At 32.2% G+C, this 22,245-nt stretch overlaps 5 protein-coding genes across 12 annotated transcripts; 4 read left to right on the plus strand and 1 right to left on the minus strand.

Moving 5' to 3' along the window:
• The first annotated feature begins 63 nt into the window (after nucleotides 1–63).
• Nucleotides 64–4,705, plus strand: dare (NADPH:adrenodoxin oxidoreductase, mitochondrial). 5 transcript variants are annotated; one of them, XM_034326195.2, is made up of 5 exons: nucleotides 64–267; nucleotides 3,087–3,223; nucleotides 3,432–3,499; nucleotides 3,577–3,792; nucleotides 3,863–4,705. In XM_034326195.2, exons 2-5 carry the CDS (start codon nucleotides 3,169–3,171, stop codon nucleotides 4,688–4,690), a joined length of 1,167 nt encoding a protein of 388 aa, XP_034182086.1. In that variant the 5' UTR covers nucleotides 64–267; nucleotides 3,087–3,168; the 3' UTR covers nucleotides 4,691–4,705. The 5 variants fall into 5 exon arrangements, 4 of the variants coding, with proteins under 4 accessions (XP_034182086.1, XP_034182085.1, XP_034182084.1 ...); XM_034326194.2 differs by having other exon boundaries at nucleotides 65–267; nucleotides 3,281–3,499; XR_013063794.1 differs by lacking the exons at nucleotides 3,432–3,499; nucleotides 3,577–3,792; nucleotides 3,863–4,705 and adding exons at nucleotides 479–1,961; nucleotides 2,063–2,615; nucleotides 2,689–2,893 and having other exon boundaries at nucleotides 97–267.
• A 33-nt stretch (nucleotides 4,706–4,738) lies between these two features.
• LOC117605187 (zinc finger protein 346) lies at nucleotides 4,739–7,491 on the plus strand. 3 transcript variants are annotated; one of them, XM_034326198.2, is made up of 6 exons: nucleotides 4,739–5,208; nucleotides 5,491–5,687; nucleotides 5,752–5,890; nucleotides 5,968–5,997; nucleotides 6,921–7,060; nucleotides 7,129–7,491. In XM_034326198.2, the coding sequence occupies exons 2-6, from the start codon at nucleotides 5,499–5,501 to the stop codon at nucleotides 7,246–7,248; spliced, it is 618 nt and encodes a 205-aa protein (XP_034182089.1). In that variant the 5' UTR covers nucleotides 4,739–5,208; nucleotides 5,491–5,498; the 3' UTR covers nucleotides 7,249–7,491. The 3 variants fall into 3 exon arrangements, with proteins under 3 accessions (XP_034182089.1, XP_034182090.1, XP_034182088.1); XM_034326197.2 differs by having other exon boundaries at nucleotides 4,743–5,320; XM_034326199.2 differs by lacking the exon at nucleotides 7,129–7,491 and having other exon boundaries at nucleotides 4,742–5,320; nucleotides 5,968–6,094; nucleotides 6,828–7,003.
• A 249-nt stretch (nucleotides 7,492–7,740) lies between these two features.
• Nucleotides 7,741–11,036, minus strand: LOC117605184 (dynein regulatory complex protein 1). The gene is made up of 10 exons (XM_034326191.2): nucleotides 10,770–11,036; nucleotides 10,571–10,679; nucleotides 10,083–10,433; nucleotides 9,620–10,017; nucleotides 9,277–9,493; nucleotides 9,091–9,217; nucleotides 8,792–9,006; nucleotides 8,583–8,725; nucleotides 8,272–8,498; nucleotides 7,741–8,147 (listed from the first exon to the last, which is right to left on the minus strand). Exons 1-10 carry the CDS (start codon nucleotides 10,901–10,903, stop codon nucleotides 7,741–7,743), a joined length of 2,328 nt encoding a protein of 775 aa, XP_034182082.1. The 5' UTR covers nucleotides 10,904–11,036.
• A 5,640-nt stretch (nucleotides 11,037–16,676) lies between these two features.
• Nucleotides 16,677–19,614, plus strand: LOC117605198 (protein-associating with the carboxyl-terminal domain of ezrin). Of its 2 annotated transcripts, none has more exons than XM_034326217.2 (5): nucleotides 16,677–17,331; nucleotides 17,488–17,932; nucleotides 18,018–18,204; nucleotides 18,284–18,420; nucleotides 18,499–19,614. In XM_034326217.2, exons 1-5 carry the CDS (start codon nucleotides 17,137–17,139, stop codon nucleotides 19,434–19,436), a joined length of 1,902 nt encoding a protein of 633 aa, XP_034182108.1. In that variant the 5' UTR covers nucleotides 16,677–17,136; the 3' UTR covers nucleotides 19,437–19,614. The 2 variants fall into 2 exon arrangements, with proteins under 2 accessions (XP_034182108.1, XP_034182107.1); XM_034326216.2 differs by having other exon boundaries at nucleotides 16,679–17,331; nucleotides 18,015–18,204; nucleotides 18,499–19,611.
• Nucleotides 19,615–20,032: 418 nt separating this feature from the next.
• Nucleotides 20,033–22,237, plus strand: RpL5 (ribosomal protein L5). The gene is made up of 6 exons (XM_034326781.2): nucleotides 20,033–20,190; nucleotides 20,451–20,636; nucleotides 20,715–20,849; nucleotides 21,062–21,264; nucleotides 21,518–21,695; nucleotides 21,931–22,237. The coding sequence occupies exons 1-6, from the start codon at nucleotides 20,188–20,190 to the stop codon at nucleotides 22,117–22,119; spliced, it is 894 nt and encodes a 297-aa protein (XP_034182672.2). The 5' UTR covers nucleotides 20,033–20,187; the 3' UTR covers nucleotides 22,120–22,237.
• Nucleotides 22,238–22,245: the final 8 nt, after the last annotated feature.

Genomic DNA, 22,245 nt, shown 5'->3' on the forward strand with positions numbered 1-22,245 from the left:
TTAAAAAATATTCATATCTGTTTCGTACTGTACATGCTTATCTCGTAGAATTAAGCATATGTATTAAATTGTAGCTGTAACATTATTATTAATTATTTTCGTTTTAAATTGCATATAATTATGCATACCGTGCTACACAGTAACATTACTGGTTATATTATGTTTTGATTACAGTGTAGTTTGTTTACATTTCTTATAAAATAAACTAATTCGGTTTATTATTTGATAATAAATTAAATAAAACTCTTTTTATTGTACCATAAGAAGGTGAGATATAATTGTAAACGTATAAAAACAAGGAGACAGCCGAGGCATTTGCATGACAAACTTAACCTAACAGTTAAAATCATCTTTCAAATCTAATATGTATTGTTCATCAATTTCACAATTTACCATTTCTCATTTTATAAACTACATAGAAGGAATCATATAGAATTGACTTAATTTACTGAATACGACAATTGTTTCGTTCATGTAGCTAAATTTGAATAAATGATTTAAATAAGACAATGGAACCAGAAGAGCATATCTTGAAAACAGCAGAAACACCGTCTGCGATAAAGAAACCTTCATGCCATAACAAACATAAAAATACAAATGAATATGTAAATAATTTATTCAAAAAGCATTTTTCAATTTTAAGCAATGAACATTATTCGTTGCCTGAACCAAAAGCAATGTTCGAAGACAATCTGTGGAAAGTGGAAGAATTACAAATGTTAAAAGATGAATTAAATAATATAAAAAGCTATTTAGATAATTATGATGCTATGGAATGGCAGGCACATACAAGGTTTAGAAATATTGCAAAAGATGTTATGACACGTCTAAGAATTGACATTGAACCAGAGCTTTTAACTCAAGCATGGTGTAAATTTTATGAAATAGTTTCATCCTTTCCTTTGGTACCAGTAATTCATATTAATCGTAACAATAAATATTTTAAGTCTATTCATTTATGCGAAGCACCTGGAGCTTTCGTTACATCTTTAAACCATTGGCTAAAAACTAATATACCTGACATTCAATGGAATTGGATTGCTACAACATTAAATCCCTATTATGAGGGTAATCTATCATCAGTAATGATTGATGATGATAGATTCATAAGACACACCTTAAGTCACTGGTGTTTTGGAGAAGACAATACTGGAAATATTATGAATTTAAAAAATTTAGATGAACTTATGAAAACGTCAGAACCACATCATGATATATTTTTAGTTACTGCTGATGGTAGTATAGACTGTACAGATGTTCCCGCAGAGCAAGAAAGTGTTCTTACGCATTTACATTTCTGTGAAACTGTAGCTGCTTTACACCTGTTAGCTACTGGAGGTAGCTTTTTATTAAAAATTTTTACTATGTTTGAGTGCAATACAGTATGCCTAATTTATTTATTATCTTGCTGCTTCAACCATGTTGATATAATAAAACCAATAACAAGTAAAGAAGGAAATTCAGAGACATATATGGTATGCACAAGTTTTAAAGGACCAACATTTATTTCACCCTATTTAGAAAAGCTTAGAGAATATTATGAATATGGTCCTAAGCAGGCAATATTTAGTAAACATGATATTCCACGTGTCTTTATAGAACAGATCACAGAATGCAGCAGATTTTTTAAAACGCAACAATGTCTAGTCATAGAGAATAATATTATTACATTTAAGTCTGACAATCGTAAAATGTTACGTGATTTGAAACAAATTCAACATACGGTTGCTGATAAATATATAAAGGAATATAATTTAAAAAAACTAGAATCTGGAGAAATTGTAGGAAAAGCAATTGTATTAGGAAAAAATACTAATACGAATGAACATAAGAAGACATTACAAGGATCGTATCATCAACGTCGTGAAAAACAACATTTAGCACCTCTGGATCGATTAGAAAATTTTTGTAATGATTTCAATCAATCAAAGCTCTATATATCATCCAGTACATGTAGGAAAGTAAGCTATCTTTTTTCTCTTATTACATTATACTTAAACTTCTTTAATTAATCTAAGATTTTAGTGTAACATAATTACAATTAGATTTTCTTTTTTTTTAGTTTGAATTTACCAAACCACCAGAGAATTTACACATACGTTCAGGAAAAATCTTTCATAGAGCATATAATTCAAAATTTTGTAGCAAAAGTGCTTTAAAAGTGAGGAATGATGTTGATGACATCCTTGTTAAAATGGGGTACAAAATACAATTTCCTTCCATAGAAAATATAAGAAAATTGGAGAACAAGATTTTTACTAAACCGCAAAATAAAACTTTAATCTTTTTTTATACTGACGAGTATGATAGTCATGAAATAATCAGCAAAATTTACGATACAATGCAACATCTAAACAGTGGGGAAAATTTAGTTTTAATTGGTTACTCATTACTTACTTATCTTAATGTTGGGCTTCTTTGTCTTGTGAGCAGTGCATTTAATTTATTAAAAATAAAAGCTTGCGATGATATAGGATTGAAAATTACTTTAAAAAATTATAATTATAATCTTAAAACATTAGAATTCTTACACGAAATTAAAACCGCCTCGCTCAACATTCAAAAACAAGGAAGAGCTGTTTTGGAGATAATTCCTGTATCAGTGTTGTATGAAGGTAAAAAGATACTTCATTAATGTATTCCAATTATATTTGTATATTACACGCTGTTTAACATTATGTTTTCTAGGATTTGATTTATGTTATTCGGCAGAAGAATTTAATCATTCGGTTATAAAAACGTACATTAATTATGTACTATGTGAAATAAAAGAAAATATCGTCGAGGGGAAAAGTAATACATGAAATATATGCTCTGTAAAAAGCTAGAACTGTATCATTTTTGGTATAATAAACACTAACTACATATTTGTAAATGGTGTATGATTATTACAGTTAGTATGCCTTTGCATGATATTTAATATTTTAAAATACTAAACATACATATTATGTTTTAAGTATTCAATACCTATTTCTTATTTGAAATAATTGATAAACAACAATCCTTGGCTGTCTTCTTTTAAGAATATTACACAACTGTAATGAAAAATAATTTTAATTTATAATTAAATTTTTTCTTTAATTTAGTACAAATTACCACAATGAATATGAAATTTGGCACAATTTGCAACTGCATTCGTTTATTCTCAACTGAACATACACCAAAAGTATGTATTGTTGGAGCAGGACCAGCAGGATTTTATGCTGCTCAACAATTACTAAAGGTAGGGACAATGTTTTTTTACTATAAAATAGTAGCATAATACAACAATTTTATATAGAGTTCCAGTGATATAAAGGTGGATGTATTGGACAAATTACCAGTACCATTTGGCTTAGTTCGTTTTGGTGTAGCCCCTGACCACCCAGAAGTGAAAAATGTTGTTCACACTTTTGAGAAAATTGCATCTAATACGCGTTTTCAATTTATAGGAAATGTTAATGTAGGAAAAGATGTTACTATAAAGAAACTGCAAGAACTGTACCATACTGTATTATTGGTATGATTATTAAACACTGAATTATTGTTATTTAACGTTTGATAATGAGTATTAATTATAGTTTTCTGATCTCTTAGGCATATGGTGCTGAAGAAGATAGAACACTTGATATTCCTGGAGAAAATTTAGATAATGTAATATCAGGACGACGTTTTGTTGGTTGGTATAATGGATTACCAAGAGACAGTAATTTAAATATTAATTTAAATGTAGAAGAAGCTGTTATATTGGGACAAGGTAATGTTGCTATAGATATTGCAAGAATTCTACTATCTCCAATAGATAAATTAAAGGTATGTTTTAAATCATCTATGAAATATATTTTACAATATAAGATTTTATAATTTAATCATATTATTTTAGCATACTGATATAACATCATTTGCATTGGAAAAATTGTCACAAAGCAAAGTACGTAAAGTATCTGTGGTAGGAAGAAGAGGGCCGTTACAAGCATCTTTTACAATTACTGAACTGCGTGAAATATTAAAATTAGGTGGCTGTAGTACTTATTGGCGTAAAGATGATTTTTTAAATGTAAGAGAAATAGTTGGCACTTTAGCAAGACCACGAAAAAGACTGACTGAACTTATGTTAAAACATGTTGATGAAGTATCTTCAAATACAATAAGAAAAGCTAAAGAACTACATCCAATATTTTTAAGAGGCCCTTTACAATTTTTAGGCTCTAATAGTGTAGAGGGTATTAAATTTTCAATAAATAGACTTGAAGGAAATGATATGTCTACACAGATTGCAGTACCTACTGGATCATTTGAAGAGATATTATGTAATATAGCATTTCGTAGCATTGGTTACAAATCTGTTCAAATAGATTCATTGATACCATTTGATTTTAAAACTGGTTGTGTTAAAAATTCAGGAGGTAAAGTTCAAGATAAACTTTATGCTGCTGGTTGGGTTGCAACAGGTCCAGTAGGAGTTATATTATCAACAATGACAAATGCATTTCAAGTTGGTGCATTAATAAACAAAGAATTATCAGTTATAGAAAATAAATCAGGTTACGCAGGTTTACTTGAAATTCTCAATCATAAAAACATACCTGTGGTATCATATAAGGATTGGAAAAAAATTGACAAGGCAGAATGTGAAAGAGGGAAAGAATTAGGAAAATCAAGAGAAAAAATAATTGATATTAAAGAAATGTTGGAAATTGCTTTAAACTAATAAAAGTACTTTAAAAATTTATATGATTTCTATTTCTATTTATATTTGGAATTATCTCAAAATGTTGAAATTATCAGTAATTACTATAAGTAACAAGTTAATATGTAAACTGTAATAATTTTACATTACTTTTAACAAGAAGTCTCGCGGGACGGCACAGGGGCAAGAGGGGATACTACGCACACATCGACTAATCTCCTAGTTTTATACGAGCTAATTAGTGATATGATCATTTCGACCAATCATATGTCACGACCAAAAGTATATGTGAGCTGAGGTAGGGCGCGACCAATCAGATTGCGTTATTCTCATGGGATTAATTGGAACGAGCGTGCTCGAGGGTGTTACTAAAAGAATCAGGCAACCAACTCGAAAATCTGTATCTGTGAAGTACCGGAAGTTTATAAACACTTGTTGTCCGTTAAATACCTTTGAAGGTTCAATGAAGAAGTAAAAAGTTTACTACGAAAGCTAATCATTGTTAAACCTTATTCAGACAGATACACACATACAAAAGAGTATATAATTAAATAAATAATTCATAAGCGGTGTATATATGTATAAACTCGATAGAACTAATAACCATTATTATTAAAATCATTATACTTATTTTACGTTGGTAGTATTAAAGTAAGAAACAATTTTATTTAAAATAAAACTATTCTACTACTAATATTATAAAGCATTGCGACAATATGCAAATATAATTTCTAATTTTTACATTACTGTATATTAGAATTTAGTTAAATGTGTTTATCATATTATTATTAGATGTATTAATTAAAGCGTTGAACTTTCAGTTCCAATAATGGCTGTATCAACAGAAGGCATAATGAATCCAAGCCTCAATGACCCTGTAACCAAAGCAGTAATGGACAATATAATGGGTAATTTACCCACAAAAAAACCTCTTGTTCGATGTAACGATTGTGATCTTTCATTTACAAGCCAAACAGTATTAGATACCCATTTGCAAGGTGCCCGCCATGCTAAACAGGTTTGTATAAGAAAAATAATACATATAAGCAAGGAACATAGGGATATCTATGCTTATTTTGCAGATGAGATCCAAAAATATAATGGCATCTCTTGAAGAAACAAAAGTAGCATTTACCAAAGATGAAGAGACAAATGGATTAAAATGCAATGTGTGTAATGTTTGCCTGAACTCGATACAACAGCTTCAAACACATTTAAATGGTATTTTGTAAACTAATGTATATATTTTCTTTTTTTTTTATTCCTACAGTATCTCAAAAGAATTTTATCTTTTATAGGAAGCCGGCATAAAAAGAAAGCAATGAGAGGTAATAAACCCTATGTGGTACGAAAATCAGTACCCTATAGGATTAGATATAGTCGCACTCTGTCTATGGATAAACTAATAGGAAAGAATGTTGTTGTGTTAGTTTACTGCCTACTTTTATTTACGTTCGCATGTCTAACGTTATTGCTTACATTTACTTTCCATATATTTTTTTAAATTAACACGAAATCAACTGCTTGTTGCTTAAATAGCTTTAATGTAACGGTCGTTAAAATGCTCAGATATTTTCATGTTTGTTATAATTTATGCAGTATTATTTATTGTTTATTTATTATTTATTTATTTATTATGTATTTCGTATTATTTATTATTTATTTTTGTCAGGAAACAATTGTACATATATTATTTATTTATGAGCAGATTATCGTAAAAGTATAACTTGATCACGAGTTATTTAGTTACACATTACAATCAGTTATATTGATATAGCTCGGGAGGACATTTGACTTTTGTTTTGTTAAATTCTTTGCAGATATGTAAAATACACATCTTTTTTTCTGTATTTTCTATTTTATTTTATTTATTCCACGTCCGTAAGTTTCTGTAACAAGTGAAATCTTGATCGATATTTCGATTGTTACATCCGGTATCGAATCTTTTCGATAATGAAAAATTGTATTATCAGTATCTTGTTCTATTATTTAGTAGAATTTTTATAAGATAGTTTACACGAATAAAATGATTAAAAGATGCATTTTGTTTATTTTAAAAAAGTAAAATTGTTTACACACATATACATGTGCATGTTCAAAGTTATATAATGACGTCTTTTGTTAGAATTGTTTATATTAATGTTTATTTTTCCCATAGCATGAATGTAGTGTTCAAGCTGATTTATTATCACATTTAACCGCATCAGCGGTTGTGATACATAGATAGTATTGACCGCACATTGATGCTTAGGTGAGTGGGATGGCAAAGAATTTGGCAATTCAATGACATCAACTACTATGAATGTCCAGGAAAACTCGGGATCTAAAAGCACGTCACTTTCGTGTAACATGTGCAATAAAATTTTCAACTCTCCAGCACAATACAATGTGGTATGTTACATTTGCCACTACAAGAATAACTACTATTAATCAGTTAATAATATAATGTTATATTACAGCATATAACATCGAAAAGACACACTAGCAAATTGAATCAAGTTAGAACTATAAAAAAGAAAAAGGTTTTCTCATACTGGAAAAAACCTAAGAATGGTATAAATCCTAAGAATTTTATTTAATTACTGTCGAACAACTTTATACCAGGAGGTTTCAAAAATTACGTATAGAAGTGCAACTAAATGAATACATCTATTTTAATACATGTATAAACCATTCAAATGTAAATGTTTTATTCTTAGAAAAGATTAAAAGAATAATTCTAGAATCATTATTTTTCATTAAATCGATTTGATTAAAAGTACTGAATCCTCTAGGTATACACGTAATACCACTTGTAATCTTTGTTCATAAAACACGCATCGTTTACTCGGTTTGTTGAAGTATACACCTTATTCTTGGCGCTAGTTATTTATAATGTAATATGAATGAAGTAAACAGGCCATTAGTTAAAATAGTGCAAGAAGGCACTGATATTGTATGAATGTATATATGTCCATTTAAAAGTTAATGGAAAAATATATAATATTGTAATTCTGAATAAATTACGTCTCCGTGAACCTTGTAATTTATATCAAGAGTTCCATATCATTTTCAATTTATTTTCAAATTTTTTATTCATCATTCAATGCCATCTCTGTCTCGTATTTCTCTAGTAATCGACGCAATTCTGAATTTTGTCTCCGCAAAGATTCAGTTTCAACATTTAATTCATGTCTCTCTTTTAATATATCATAATACTTTTTAAGACCAACAAATAAATTGTCCCATAATCTTTCTCTGTCCTCCGAAAACATATCTCTATATCGGTCCCAAAACATTATTATATCCTCGTCCGTTATGTTTCTCGATACCGTTTCTTTTTCTTTTAATATTTTAGAATCGTCAGACGAGGCTTCATCTTGTTTAACGAATTCGTATCTTTTCACGAAATCTTTTAACGCGTTCGAAACGAATTCGGTTTCAATTACCAACAAGTGACCTTTGTCGCAAACTAATTGCCGTTTTGGTTTACCACTTGCTGAAAACACCGTATAAAAGTAATAAATCAACATGATTAAACCGTTATATTTTCTCTGCATTTTCAGAAAAAATAATATTTTCTCTTCACGATTCATGTAAGTATACTAATCTTTGTCACATACCATCAATGACTTCTACAACACCTTCACCCACACAAGTTGACACAATTTGTCCATTTTCAGGAAGTGTTTCGGTCGACGACGAAGACTCTGGAGTACAACTACTTGTAACAATTGTGTTATCATCATTCTGTGATTTATCACAACAAAATGCGCCTTCCATTGCAGCCACCAGTTTACCTTCTTCCTCGTTAAGTTCGGTGCTGCCGCAAACATCAGGTAACGTACTCCTAAAGATTTTATGTTTATTAATAATGTTGCAATTTAAATGAAGCTGATACATCTCTTCTAGGGTAGATATTTTACACACTCACGTGGACGATGAACTTTCTGTGGTTTCACTGGATACTCCACAAACCCTTGGTATATTTTTGGCTTTGCAAATAGGACAGTGTGCATATGGTAAAAAGAAATTCAACAAAAATTGAAGTTGTTGCTCAGATGTAATTTTCAATGCCTGAAAATACAAATCTTTTCATATTTTATCTAACAACATTATAATTACTTATTCAAGAAAAATTACATCAAATATTTTGTCCAATCGAATTAGTAACTTATCGTCTTCTGTGTAATCAGAAAGTAGATCTTTCAAAGTATACTCAATCATATAGTCACAATGATTGGAAATTAATTTAGCAATATGATTCAGTAGACTTCGCTCTAAATTGATTTCTTCCAGAGTGATTGGTGGCTTGTACGACTTAGAAATCATTTTCCTATTCTTGGCTTCTTCTTTCTCTTGAATAGAAAATTATATTGTTTATCTAGTGTACATATTTTACAAGAAAGTTTGTATATAAGCATCGTTTTACAAAATATTACTCTGTTTTATGGCGCACATCGCTCCACAGTACGATACCAAATCTTCTTTCTTTAATAATTGTTCTTCCGGTGGTTGCCATTCCACTCCCAGTAACTGTTCGTGTATGATTCTATCTGCTGATAAAATCTAAAATACACTAATTAAAAAGAAACGATCTTCGTTACATACACGTCGTTAGTTGTTACCTTGTCGACTAATTGATTCGCGGTTTCGATATTTAGATCCCAGATTTGCATATACTTTGTATCGTTTATGATTGCAAGCTGATCAGACTTCTCTTCTAACTCCTGTATAGCTTTGTGTACTTTCAATATCTGATTAGTGAGCTTCTGGATCTCCAACCTTGTCGATTCTTCCAAGCCCGCGTATGTTTTCTTTAAATCATTTAATACATCCTGAAGTCTGGAATAAATATTCGCATTATCAATAATTAGTATTATAACATTATCATTACTATCTAGTCAATATGTTAAATAATTGTTATACTGTAGACTAATAAGCATTAAATTAATATGTAATGTTATAGACTTATTAATTCTTCGTTTCTGCTGATTCTTCACAATTAGATTCTCTTCTTCTCGATGCTTCAACACGGTGTAATTATAATCCAACTTCTCAACGTTCATTAAACACGCAGTCTTCATAGTTTGAATCTGTTGCTGAAGATTTTGTATTTCCATTTCGAACGAAATCTTTTGTTTCCTGTATTCCTCTTGGTGTTCTATGATCGCTTTCTTCATAGCTTCTTCGTACTCGCGCGTTATCAACTTTTTCTGTTCCCTCGCTTCAACCGTGTCGTCTTGAAGCTTTTTGTACAAAGTTTCCCATTTTTCAGTGGAGGCTTTTATAGCTATCTTCCGCTCCGAATCGATTACATTTTCGATCAAATTTAATTCGTAACGATATGCTTTAGCCATTGTACGCGCCTGTACGAAATTACATTATAAAGCAGGTAAACGAATAAATGGAAAAAGAAATGTTGTATGCTAACTTGGTTCTCCATTCTTTCTATAAGCAAATCAATATCCGCGTTCTGATTCTTCACGTCCTCTTCATATTTTATATCTGCATTCTCCAATTCTTGCTTCAGTTGCGCGATTAAGGCATCTTTTTTCTCAAGGATTTCATTGCACTTTACGTTTTGAGCCTCCAATTCATTATGAATGTCTAATGGGTCCTTGGATGCAACAATACTAGGCCACTTTTCAGTAATCTCACGATATTTCTGCATGCAATTTTTGTCCTCCTCTTCGAGCATTTTTAACAATCTTTCTCTTGTTTCTTTCATTTCCTTTCTTCTTTGCAACTCTTTTGCATCACATGCTACCCTTACACCACAAACCTGTAAATATGTTGTAGTTATACATAGATTTAAGAACAATATGTATACTTTATGATAATATATTGGAAAATATTATTTTAAGGAAAATATTAATAATATCCGGTGTAATTTGTTTAAAGCATTCAAATTGCACCTACAACTTCATCTCCTTCTGAAGCCAATTGTTCTAAAGCTTCTATACCATCAAGGATTTGCTTTTCAATAGGGGTTTCTTCTATAATTTCTTCATCAAGAGCCTTAGTTTTTCTAAAAGTCGAATATTTTAAAATTTTCATATAAAATATTATTACGCATTCAACTTTAAATCTGGCATTGCAAAATAACTTGTTTCCGTACCTAATTTGCGCTTCTCGACGTCGATTAATTCGAAGTCTACGAGCCAATTTCCGCTCATTTGGATCAGAAGATAAAATAGATGGTTCTTCATCTTCTAATTGTGTAGTTTCTGAATAAGCTTTCCTCGGTATCATCTTTGTAGAAATATATATGTATCAAATGTGGGAGTAAAATTAAAACTACGATTATATTTCAAAGATGAACGTATATTTGTTCCAAAGGGGTTAAACATCATCATAGCAACCACGTGTGTCCAGGCACAGCCAAACTGAAGGGTTGTACAGACCCCTCGTCTGTTTTGTATCATCCTACTGTATCGATTAGGAATAATATCACACCAAAGCGTAATTGGTGATAGAAATTTAAATAAAACCACTAACAAACATTTTAAATAATTAAATAATTTTTAATAGAATAATTAAACAAAATTTTGCAATATACCCACGCGGAAATGTAAAGAAATAAACAATTTAAATAGATATAACAATAATTTGATTAATAAACAATTGCAAAATATAAAATAATAATTAAACAAATATTAACAAATATCAGATAGAAATAGTTAAATCTAACCGCTCGGCGCGGCCGCGGAACCGGTGAAGCGGAACATCATGCTTGATTGCGCGCGCAGCGCGCCAGTACAAACGCGACCTAGAGAGGGGTCAAATCTAATCACTCTTATCGCGACCGCCGAAGGATACGGATCGAGCTGTCAGACATATACCGGTACGGGTTGACACCATGGATATTCGTGCATGGATTTATTAGTGTGTTACCTCAAGTGTTACTGTGTGTGCCTATGGTGTTTCCTATAGTGTTTCCCATGTGTTTTGGAATATTTGTACGGGTATATTAGTGCGACTTATGGTGTGGTCACCCATGTGTTCTGACATTTTTATACAAGTGCATTAGTGTGCTGTGTGGTGTGGTACCCCATGTACCTGCATGTACTTTATTGTGTTTTATGGTGTGGTTTCCTTTGTGCTTTGGCCATATATTTACGGATTTATTAGTGGGTTTTATGGAGTGGTACCCTATGTGTTTTACTATAATTTTGCAAATATTTTATAGTGTTCTATGGTTTTGATCTTCGAGTGTTTTGGGATGTACTTGCATGTGTTTTACCGTGTTTTATGGTGTAGTTATTCCCATTTAGTTTTGCATGCATATTTTTGAATTATCCTATGTATCAACATATTAACTACAACAAATTGAGAGAAAACATATATTGTTCAAGAATCGTGATTTTTCTGCTTTCAGATGAGTGCTTTGGCCAGTGGAGGTACCGTTTCTTTGACGAGCCAACAGTCGAGCTATGGATGCGTGGCGAGTGCAGTGGTGCAAGTCAACGATCGGTGAGTCGCATGCTTTAAAGTTCCTCCGGTTCCCATCATGTCGTAGGACGAATGGTCCGTAGCGACACGGGAATTGGTTGTAATTTTTATTTTTTGAGCGAGCATAGTGACACACGAATATCACTGTATCATTTTATACAATGATAATCGTGCAAATTGCTTTTTTGTATATTTTATGCCTTAGCTCAGGATAGGGTTTTCTTGTACATATTTGCATATATAGATTTCGAGTTTAAAAATGTAGAGAAGTCGGATGACCCTCCGACTTCACAATACACTTTCTTTTTTATATGTACAAGAATTTATTTCGCGATGAGCGGATTTCAATATCAAAGTAATAAGCATGAATACTATTAATTATTATAACTACTTACTTTGATAACGAAAACGCTCTTGAAATTGAAACGTTTTTCTGATTTTACTCGTGAAATTGGCATTAGTTTAGTATATGGACTGGCCCCCAGGGGGGTCAGTACTTGCTATTCAAGCATTGTATAAAGTTCCCTTTCGAACTTGAAATTCATTCTGTCACGTTCACGGTTCTCGACCCTAAACACTCAACATTCGCACTTCAGCCTCACGAACTCAATCACATAATCATTTATCCACCCGCATACGCTTGTGTAGTGAAATATTACCCCGTTAGGATTTTCAATTTTAAGTAGTGTTGCGACAAATTTTCAACGCGAGAGTAAATATTATTCCGTTCGGATTTTCAAGTTTAAGTAGTGTTGCGAAAAATTTTCAACGCGAGAGTAAATATTACCCCGTTAGAATTTTCAAGTTTAAGTAGTGTTGCGAAAAATTTCCGGCGCGAGAGTAAATATGACTATACACTGACTAGTATTCGGTGGGAATCCTTTTGGTTTTTATTTGATAAAATTAGTTACAAGGATTCCGCGGCATAAGACCGTGAACACCACCTCATGGGAGATAAAACCATGCATTACTAGGCCTTTTCAGGCACAGCCATAGAGTACGGAACATTTAAGTATGTTGCATCCCATACGCTAAGCTGTCTTAAAGTCCTTTTGCCTATATTATGGGCGTCCACCACTCGAACACGTTGGATGCAACGTGTTCGATGGGTGGGTAGCGCTCTTAGCGAAGGGGTGCACCCTGCCTGGGCCTAGAGCCTTAAACAGGCGGGGTGGGTGGTATGTAGCGTCGGGCGCAAGTCCAGGGGGCCTAAGAACCTCCGTTGCCAGCTGATATTAGCAGTGGACGCATGTTTGAGTCATATTTGCTCAATTTTGCTTTTCAGTATTTGCTCTTCAAGCATAATTTGAAGCTCCCCTTTAGTGATGTTGCTAGATCAGGATTTTCTATTTTAATTAGTGTTGCGAAAAATAACGCGAGAGTAAATATGACGATGCACTTACTAGTATTCGGTGGGAATCCTTTTGGTTTTTAAACTCAATGTTTTATTTAATTAATCAAATTAGTTACAAGGATTCCGCGGCATAAGACCGTGAACACCATCTCATGGGAGATAAAACCATGCATTACTAGGCCTTTCAAGGCGCAGTTTAGAATGTGGCGCACATCCATATGTTCCATTTAATAAACTGCAGTCCTTTTGCCTATACTATGGGCGTCCGTCAATCTGACACGTTGGATGCAACGTGTTGGACGGGCGGGTAGCGCTCTTAGCGAAGGGGTGCATCCTTTCCTAGGCGGGGTGGGTGGTATGTAGCGTCGGGCGTAAGTCCAGGGGGCCCGAAAACCTCCGTTGCCAGCTGATATTAGAAGTGCACCGTTTTTGCGTCATACTTGCTCTATTTTGCTTTTCAGTATTTGCTCTTCAAGCATTCTATATAGGTCTTCTTTCGTACTTGAAATTCATTCTGTCACGTTCACGGTTCTCGACCCTAAACACTCATCATTCACACTCATCATTCATCAGTATAGTGAAATATTAGCCCGTTAGATGTTTAAGTACTAGTCATCTTTTTAGATCAGGATTTTCTATTTTAATTAGTGTTGCGAAAAATTTCCAACGCGAGAGTAAATATGACACTGCACTGACTAGTATTCGGTGGGAATCCTTTTGGTTTTTAAACTCAATCCAATGTATTATTTATTTAATCAAATTAGTTACAAGGATTCCGCGGCATAAGACCGTGAACATCATCTCATGGGAGATAAACCCATGCATTACTAGGCCTTTGCAGGCGCAGCTTTAGAATACGGAACATATGAAAATATGTTACCATATTCTAAACTGTAGTCCTTTTGTCTATATTATGGGCGTCCGTCAATCTGACACCGTTGGATGCAACGTGTTGGATGGGCGGGTAGCGCTCTTAGCGAAGGGGTGCATCCTGTCCTGGCGTTACGACGTCCAGGCGGGGTGGGTGGTATGTAGCGTCTGGCGTAAGTCTAGGGGGCGTGAGACCCTTCGTTGCCAGCTGATATTAGCAGTGCACCATGTTTTATGTCATAGTTGCTCAATTTTGCTTTTCTGTATTTGCTCTTCAAGGTTTATATTTGCAAAGTCGAGTCACTTTCATTATAAATAAACCCCCCTGGGGGGCCAGCCCATATACTAAATCGGAGCCGCGAAATTTCGCCGATATTCTTACTTTTAATAAAGTGAGAATATCATCTTTAGTTTTTGCTAATCATACGTTTTAGCTTAGGCATTTCAGCACACATGAAGAAAACTGGTAGGTGAAAATACCTTTGGCCTTGTTCATTTTTATGCCCAAAGCTCATTCGGGTACTTAGATGTACTCGCGTGGGTGGAGGGCGGTGGACAAGGTTTAGTTTTAAGTGTTTTGGCGACTGACAAAAGTAGTGAACCAATAGTGAACCACGATAGAAGTTCCACATGTGTGTGTGTGGTTAGGATGTGGGATTTGTATCGTTTATTAACAATCTTAACTTACTATTACAAAATACTTATCAAGAATAAATTGAAAAATTTTTACATTACATAATTCAATAGAATACGAAAATGAAATGTGTTACTTTAGCATAATGTTCACTATTATTTGTCAGTCGATTTCAGCAAAAAAGGTATGATTTTATTAGAGTGTGAAAGTTGAATTGAACTCGGGTGTCGGAGGCGTCCCGGGACGTTCTCTCTAGGTGTAGGCATTTTTGCACCCGGGTGGTTGTATGAGAACCGTGGAGTGAATTTTTGTGAGAATGATTTTTGCCCTTTTTTAAATATAGCGATAGGCAGGCAGGTAGTTTACTTCTGGTGTGATTGAGTTTAGTTTATAAGTAGGCAGGGCCAGAGCAAGCTTTCATGTTTCTCTTCGTATTCTCCTCTAATACGTGAGAAGCTTGTATCTGGGGTTGGAAATTAAAAAATCGAGAGGAAAAATGAAAATGCAAATTAATTAGTTGATTAGTTAATTAATTTAGCATTCTCTCTTGATTTTTTCAAGGCCAAGCCTTATTAGTTTGTGAGTCGTAGTCGTGGTACTAGACCCGATTACAAAAATGAAGTATTAAAGTGAAAGTACAGTGAAGTGAAGTGAAGTGAAATTAAAAAGTGTTTTGTGCTTGGACATTTGCAAAAATTGTGCAGGTATGCGAGTAGCGATTCAAGGGATCGTTGCTCGTTTACGTGTTACGTTTTTACAAATGTCTGAGCAAACGTAAAATTTTCGCGAGTGATTTTTGTGAGGCTATTGCCGGAGAAAGAAGAGGCTATATGCTGAAGAGCCCCGGCAAAATTTGCCCAGAAGAGGGGAACTACTAATGGCTCTCCATCTTCGGATGGACAGTCATTCTGTCACTATGCTCGCTAATTTGTTTTTTCATTTTTTGTGTTTTTCCTTGAACGGTATGAATAATACCGTCCAGGACGTATTGAACTCGACATTTTACGAGTTCAATACCCAGCTCGTTGTATGGTCAACTCGCGATTTTATTTCCCCTATTTCTTTTTCGTTTATTGCTTTATTGAAATAAATTATTCTTTTCTTATTGAATTATATTTCATGTTCTTATTTTAATTATGTTCTATTTATTTAAAACCTACCCTGAGATTGTAATGGTAATTATATATTCTGTTTCAGCATTTTTTATTTCAGTTGTAATCGAAATTATGATGTTAATTATATTTTCTATTTCAGCATTTTATTGTTGAATTATTTTTTAATTTTTACTGAAATTATGATGTTAATTATATTTTGTATTTCAGCATTTTATTGTTGAATTATTTTTTAATTTTTACTGATATTAGGATGTTAATTCTATTCTCTATTTCAGCATTTCATTGTTGAATTGTTATTTTCTCAATTGTTTCTGATATTAGGATGTTAATTCTATTTTCTATTTCAGCATTTTATTGTTGAATTGTTATTTTCTCAATTGTTTCTGATATTAGGATGTTAATTCTATTTTCTATTTCAAGATTGTATTGTTTAAATATTTATTTTATGTTGTCTGTTTTGAATGGTTTCACGTTCTTATGATTTTAGGGTGGGTCACTAACGTAGCCACCTCCACGTGGTGTGACCTGGTAATTGATATCGTTTTCTAAAGATAACTTTTAGAAAGCGATATCAAGCTAAGAGCTACTATAAACAATAGTTTAAATTCAGAAAAGTATTTTCGGTCATTTAGGTGCATGCGAAAGGTGACGTAGCATAGCATGCCGTTAGTTGATAGCATGCGATAATTGAGGTGGCGCTTAAATCAGTTTCTGTTCGGTCTAATTTTCGATGAAACGTTGACTGTTTTACCGACGCGGAATTCGAAGTTCAGCCTCGACGCTCGCATCAAATTTGACAATGGCGCTAAAATCATATAGAACATGAGGGGAGTAATGTTATCGTTTCACAGTAGACAGATTAAAAATGGCCGAACGGAATTTGTAATGGTTGATGCTTGTGAAGTAACACAAAGTAACAGTCAATTTTAAATGATCGTGAAATAAATAATACATCTTTTAGACAATTTCTTTTAATAAATAATACGAATTTATTACTAGTTTATTATTTTTAATGACTGTTCTGTGAAAACGAATCCTTACCAAAGAAATAAAAAGATTAATGGGGAATGAAAAAAGTGCCCCTAGCGGGCTGGAAATTGACGAGAAATCTGTGGAAATAACAGATTTTTGGATACATTATACAGCCCATATAAATGATTATAATGCTGAAAAAGTCTCTGTATTTATCAGTGAACCATCATTACATTATAATGCAAATTTTGGAAATCCTTCTCCTTTAGAGAAAGCAGCAAAGGTTAACGTTAATTTTTTGATTACCCCGTATATGATAGGATTACAGACATAAATACATGTACGAGTTAATAATATGAGCTCTACATCGTATTTTTATAATATTATTTTAATTAACTAAATAATTTATATTTATAACCGTACCAAATATATTTTCCAGAACCTGATGTTATATAGGCATCCTTGTATATTAAAATATATTTCTTCATGGTTTAAAGGCAGTAAATTTTTCCTAACTACCGAACAAGTTAGACCATTAATTCAATCGATAGAAACACAAAATACATTGCAAATATGTATGGGTTTATATAGCATTCTACGTGCATTGGTTTTTCTTCATGAAAAAGCATTTATATCGCACAATAATATTTGTGGAAGTTCTATTTATGTTACACCAGAAGGATGTTGGAAACTTGGTGGATTAGAATGTATATGTAAATCTAAAGAGTTAACTTCTTCTTATTTAAAAAAGATAAGAAGTTACAGGTACGAAAGAGCGGTGTCTCCTAATGAAGATATAACAGCTGTACCTACAAATTTTACAGCAATTGATGCGTATGCATTTGGAGTTTTAGCAGAAGATATATTAAAATTTAAAGATTCAGGTAAATTATATAAGTAAATTAATATTTATTATATGCCAAAAAAATGATAAAGAGTAGACTTAACAACTTTATATAATTTCAGAAGATATTCCAGGCCTCTTAGAATTTAAACAATTTTGCAAGGAAAATTTGCAGAATTCAGATCCAGAGTTAAGAAGCAAGTTGTCAAATGTACTTCTACACCCATTTTTCACTCATGATTTCATGAAAATATATGCATTTCTAGAAGAATTACCCTTACAGAATAATCAGGAAAAAGAAATGTTTTTTGGGTAAACATTTTTGACAAAAGCAAATACTTGTCATTAAAAAATTGTAAATTATTATTGAAAACATTTTATCATATTACAGAACATTAATAACACAACTGAGAACATTTCCTGAAAATATTGTTGCAGAACAGTTAGGACGATTATTACTTTCAAGAATAGTTTTATTAGATTCAACAGCACAAGAGAAACTTCTACCTTTTATTTTAAAACCAAGGGGTAAAAGATTTTTAATATTGTTCTATGTTTAATTTACGTTAAAAGTTCATATTAAAAGTTATATTCTTTTTTTTACAGATCGAAAAGACGGTACAGATAATAATTTATTTACAATTTCAACGTTTAAAGTCCATTTGGTGCCTAAATTGTTACAGATGTTTTGTATAAGAGATTTATCAATTCGTTTAGTACTTTTATCTCATTTCAATTCGTTTGTGCATGCATTTCAAGTAGATGAATTAAAATCTCAAGTACTTCCTGAATTACTTGTTGGGATCAAAGATACCAATGATCAGTTGGTGTCTGCAACATTAAAAGCACTGGCTTATATAGTTCCAATTCTTGGTGCAGCCACTGTAATTGGTGGAAAGAGAGGAAAACTGTTTACGGATGGACGACCAAATAAACTGAAAGAAAAAGTAAAGGATAAGGATAAGAGTAATATAGATACAAATGAATTTACGAATTCGATTAATACAATAGAGAAAACAGTTAATTTACCTGAAAGACCTTCGCCAGATGGAGGAGAGGATAAAAAAGAGATTGTTTCATCAATTATAGAAGAAGAGTATACGTGGTCTGATTGGGACGTACAAGAGAGTACTGCCGGAGACACGCATCCTCGTATTTCACTATCATCCTCTGAAACAATCTGTCAGTCTAATGATGTTTTAATTTTAAATTCAACACCGGAAATTGAAGATACAGTACTAAATACAAATGTAACAAAAACAGTAGATTCAAAAGCTATAAAGAAGTTAGGTATTTTATCTGATATTTCAGAACTTGATATCAAGAATTCGAAATTATCAAATTGTTCCAAGGATGAGTACGATTATTTTACAGATATGGAACCTATAATAAAGAAAACGCAATTTTTGCATGTACAGCAACCATCGAAAAGTGTGTTTGACATGAAAACGTTAAATGAGGTCGAAACTATGGAAGAAAATAATGGTTGGGATGAAGATTTGAGTGATTGGGGAACAGAAGTTGGCGAAGAGATAAAAAGTTGAAAAATGTACTATGTATATTTTGCATCTATATATTTAAAGGATAAAATGTTTAATTTTGTTTAAATAAAATAAAGAAAATACCTTTTCTTTATTTTGTAATTTTTCTGTATAATATAGTTTAACTTCTAATTTCTTTATTCTTAATTAAAATATGTGATATTTTTGTTCTTCTAGACATGTATTATAACAAATCTATATAAATTTTTTAATAAATTGAACTTCATATTGTATAAAATATAAATGTATATATGATCTCTGATAAAAAAAGGACAGTTTAAATTATAAGATTTAAATTTAGTTTCTTTATTTATAATTTATAATTTATTATAATATTTTACAAACTTGAAAGCTATATATACCGCAATTCACCAGAGTCCATAACTGCGACGCGCAGGTTGAAAGATGGTGGGGGAACGCAGCGAGCTCTCTGCTAATCGCTTTCCACTTCGTTTGGGAGTATCGCCAATCAGGGCGAAGATGCGTACTAGAGATGCGCAAAGAACGAAAACTGGTCTTTTCGCAGTTATGGACTCTGGTAAACTGCGGTATATATAGATATTGATATATTAGAGATATAGGTATTTTATGAAAAATAAACTAGATTGGATTTCTAGGGTCTTTAATTACGTTGGGTTTCGTGAGGGCGTAACAAGCGTTCCATCACGACCGGAAGGCTGAAGACTTCCCTTTAGAGCGTGGAACGTTGGAGGAGGTTGTTTCGTCTAATCGTTTTATCAGATTTTTCAATAAAATGGTAAGTAAAATTTATTATGATTGATATAATTTGATAGATTAAATTTTCTATTATTCATATAAATGTTTTAATTTGAATAAAAGTGCCAGATGCATATTATTCAATTGGATTCATAAAGCGACGTGTACGGTACAAGCATGATAATAGAAATTAATAGGTGTAATTTATTAACAAAGTTCTATTAAATTTTTGTTCTTTTTTATAAGAAATAAGAATATAAAAATACCCCCTCAGTCTCAGATTGTACATGTTACTTTTAGGGTTTTGTAAAAGTTGTTAAAAACAAGCAGTATTTCAAACGTTATCAAGTTAAGTTCAAGAGGCGACGCGAGGGAAAGACTGATTATTATGCTCGCAAACGACTAACAATTCAGGATAAAAATAAATACAATACTCCTAAGTACAGGCTAGTAGTACGTTTGTCCAATAAGGATATTACCTGTCAGGTAAATAAATCTTAATATGATGTTTATATATCTCAGTTACATTACTTAATTCTAGTGTGCATATATATATACGTGTAGGTGGCATATTCCAGAATTGAAGGAGACAGGATTGTATGTGCAGCATATAGCCATGAACTTCCAAAATATGGTGTTAAAGTTGGTCTTACAAATTATGCTTCAGCATATTGTACAGGTCTTCTGTTAGCTCGAAGAGTAAGCATTTTTATATTACATTATTTTTTCATTATATGCTTTATTTGTACATGTATGTCTCTATATAATGATGAAAGTCTCAGCTCGCTTTGATGCATAACTGAAGAAAATCAATTGTTCCCTATTTTATAACTCTGAATATTAATTGATAAAATTAAACATAATCAATTGTTTTGTACTAGTGATAACATGATTTTATATCTTTTTAACAGCTGTTGAAAAAGTTGGGTCTAGATACTTTGTATACAGGCACAACAGAAGTAACTGGTGATGAATATAATGTTGAAGAACTAGATAAAGGTCCTGGTGCATTCAGATGTTATTTAGATACTGGTCTTATGCGTACAACTACTGGTGCTAGAGTTTTTGGTGCCATGAAAGGTGCTGTGGATGGTGGCTTAAACATTCCTCATAGGTATTTTATTAATAATTAATTTAAGAATATTGCAAAGTATTATCAGTATTAAATAATATGATGAATTCATGGCACATGCGCGTCATCTGAGTTAGCAAGGCAAGACTTATTTGTGTTCTACAGTATAATGTCAGGTTTTTGCTTACATTTAAAAGATTATAAAACGTGTCTCTGATATTGTATAACTCACCATAAAAATTGTATAAAAATTATCTTTAAATCTAATTTGTAACTTTCTTTTGTTTTTTGATAGCACCAAAAGGTTCCCTGGATATGATAGTGAATCTAAATCTTTTAACGCCGATGTTCACCGACAACATATTTTCGGACAACATGTTGCAAATTATATGAAAACATTAGAAGAAGAGGATGATGAAGCTTTTAAACGACAGTTTTCACAATACATCAAGAATGGTATTACTGCCGATAGTGTAAGTCCTTATATATTTTATTCGCATAACGTCAGTCGTCCGACTTATAATTACTGCCTGATTTAGCAATCTCTGCAGTGTCGCAGTTGGACAATAGTAAATGCATTGGTTTTGCGAAATAAATGCATGAATCGTCGCATTTTTCACATTAACCTCTGTTACATTTTATTTTTTTATTTTTTTATTTATGATGTTCATTTTATTTATCTACTGATATTATAATTTCTGTTAACAGATTGAAGGCATTTATAAAAATGCACATGAAGCTATACGTACAAATCCGGAACACGTAAAGGCCACTAGAGAAAAAGCACCTGTTAAAAAGCGATGGAATCGTGCGAAACTTTCCTTGTCAGAAAGGAAGAACCGCGTCGCTCAAAAGAAAGCATCCTTCCTTAAAACTTTGGAAGAAGTGGAGGCTTGAATTTCTTGTCACATACCTCTGTCAATATAAATATTTGCTTACACTGTACAAGTCGTTTTCCATCATGGATGTGTAGAACGTACACAGAGAACATTTTGGTACGAAAGTAAAAAATTTTTAACAACA

This window comes from Osmia lignaria, chromosome 3, assembly GCF_051020975.1.
Source record: "Osmia lignaria lignaria isolate PbOS001 chromosome 3, iyOsmLign1, whole genome shotgun sequence".
NCBI classification, from domain to species: Eukaryota; Metazoa; Arthropoda; class Insecta; order Hymenoptera; family Megachilidae; genus Osmia; species Osmia lignaria.

What these genes read in the sequence shown, in the direction of transcription:
- dare (XM_034326193.2), top strand. An exon ending in TGTACCATACTGTATTATTG is followed by an intron (nt 3,500 to 3,576) that starts GTATGATTATTA and finishes CTGATCTCTTAG; the next exon opens with GCATATGGTGCTGAAGAAGA. An exon ending in CTCCAATAGATAAATTAAAG is followed by an intron (nt 3,793 to 3,862) that starts GTATGTTTTAAA and finishes ATATTATTTTAG; the next exon opens with CATACTGATATAACATCATT.
- LOC117605198 (XM_034326216.2), top strand. Translation starts at nt 17,137, where the DNA reads ATGGGGAATGAAAAAAGTGCCCCTAGCGGGCTGGAAATTGACGAGAAA. An exon ending in GAAAAAGAAATGTTTTTTGG is followed by an intron (nt 18,205 to 18,283) that starts GTAAACATTTTT and finishes ATCATATTACAG; the next exon opens with AACATTAATAACACAACTGA. An exon ending in TTTTATTTTAAAACCAAGGG is followed by an intron (nt 18,421 to 18,498) that starts GTAAAAGATTTT and finishes TTTTTTTTACAG; the next exon opens with ATCGAAAAGACGGTACAGAT.
- LOC117605187 (XM_034326198.2), top strand. Translation starts at nt 5,499, where the DNA reads ATGGCTGTATCAACAGAAGGCATAATGAATCCAAGCCTCAATGACCCT. An exon ending in GTGCCCGCCATGCTAAACAG is followed by an intron (nt 5,688 to 5,751) that starts GTTTGTATAAGA and finishes CTTATTTTGCAG; the next exon opens with ATGAGATCCAAAAATATAAT. An exon ending in TAAAAAGAAAGCAATGAGAG is followed by an intron (nt 5,998 to 6,920) that starts GTAATAAACCCT and finishes ATTGATGCTTAG; the next exon opens with GTGAGTGGGATGGCAAAGAA.
- RpL5 (XM_034326781.2), top strand. An exon ending in ATAAGGATATTACCTGTCAG is followed by an intron (nt 20,637 to 20,714) that starts GTAAATAAATCT and finishes ATATACGTGTAG; the next exon opens with GTGGCATATTCCAGAATTGA. An exon ending in GGCTTAAACATTCCTCATAG is followed by an intron (nt 21,265 to 21,517) that starts GTATTTTATTAA and finishes GTTTTTTGATAG; the next exon opens with CACCAAAAGGTTCCCTGGAT.
- LOC117605184 (XM_034326191.2), bottom strand. Translation starts at nt 10,903, where the DNA reads ATGATACCGAGGAAAGCTTATTCAGAAACTACACAATTAGAAGATGAA. An exon ending in GATGTGCGCCATAAAACAGA is followed by an intron (nt 9,007 to 9,090) that starts GTAATATTTTGT and finishes TTTCTATTCAAG; the next exon opens with AGAAAGAAGAAGCCAAGAAT. An exon ending in TGTTGTAGAAGTCATTGATG is followed by an intron (nt 8,148 to 8,271) that starts GTATGTGACAAA and finishes CGGTGTTTTCAG; the next exon opens with CAAGTGGTAAACCAAAACGG.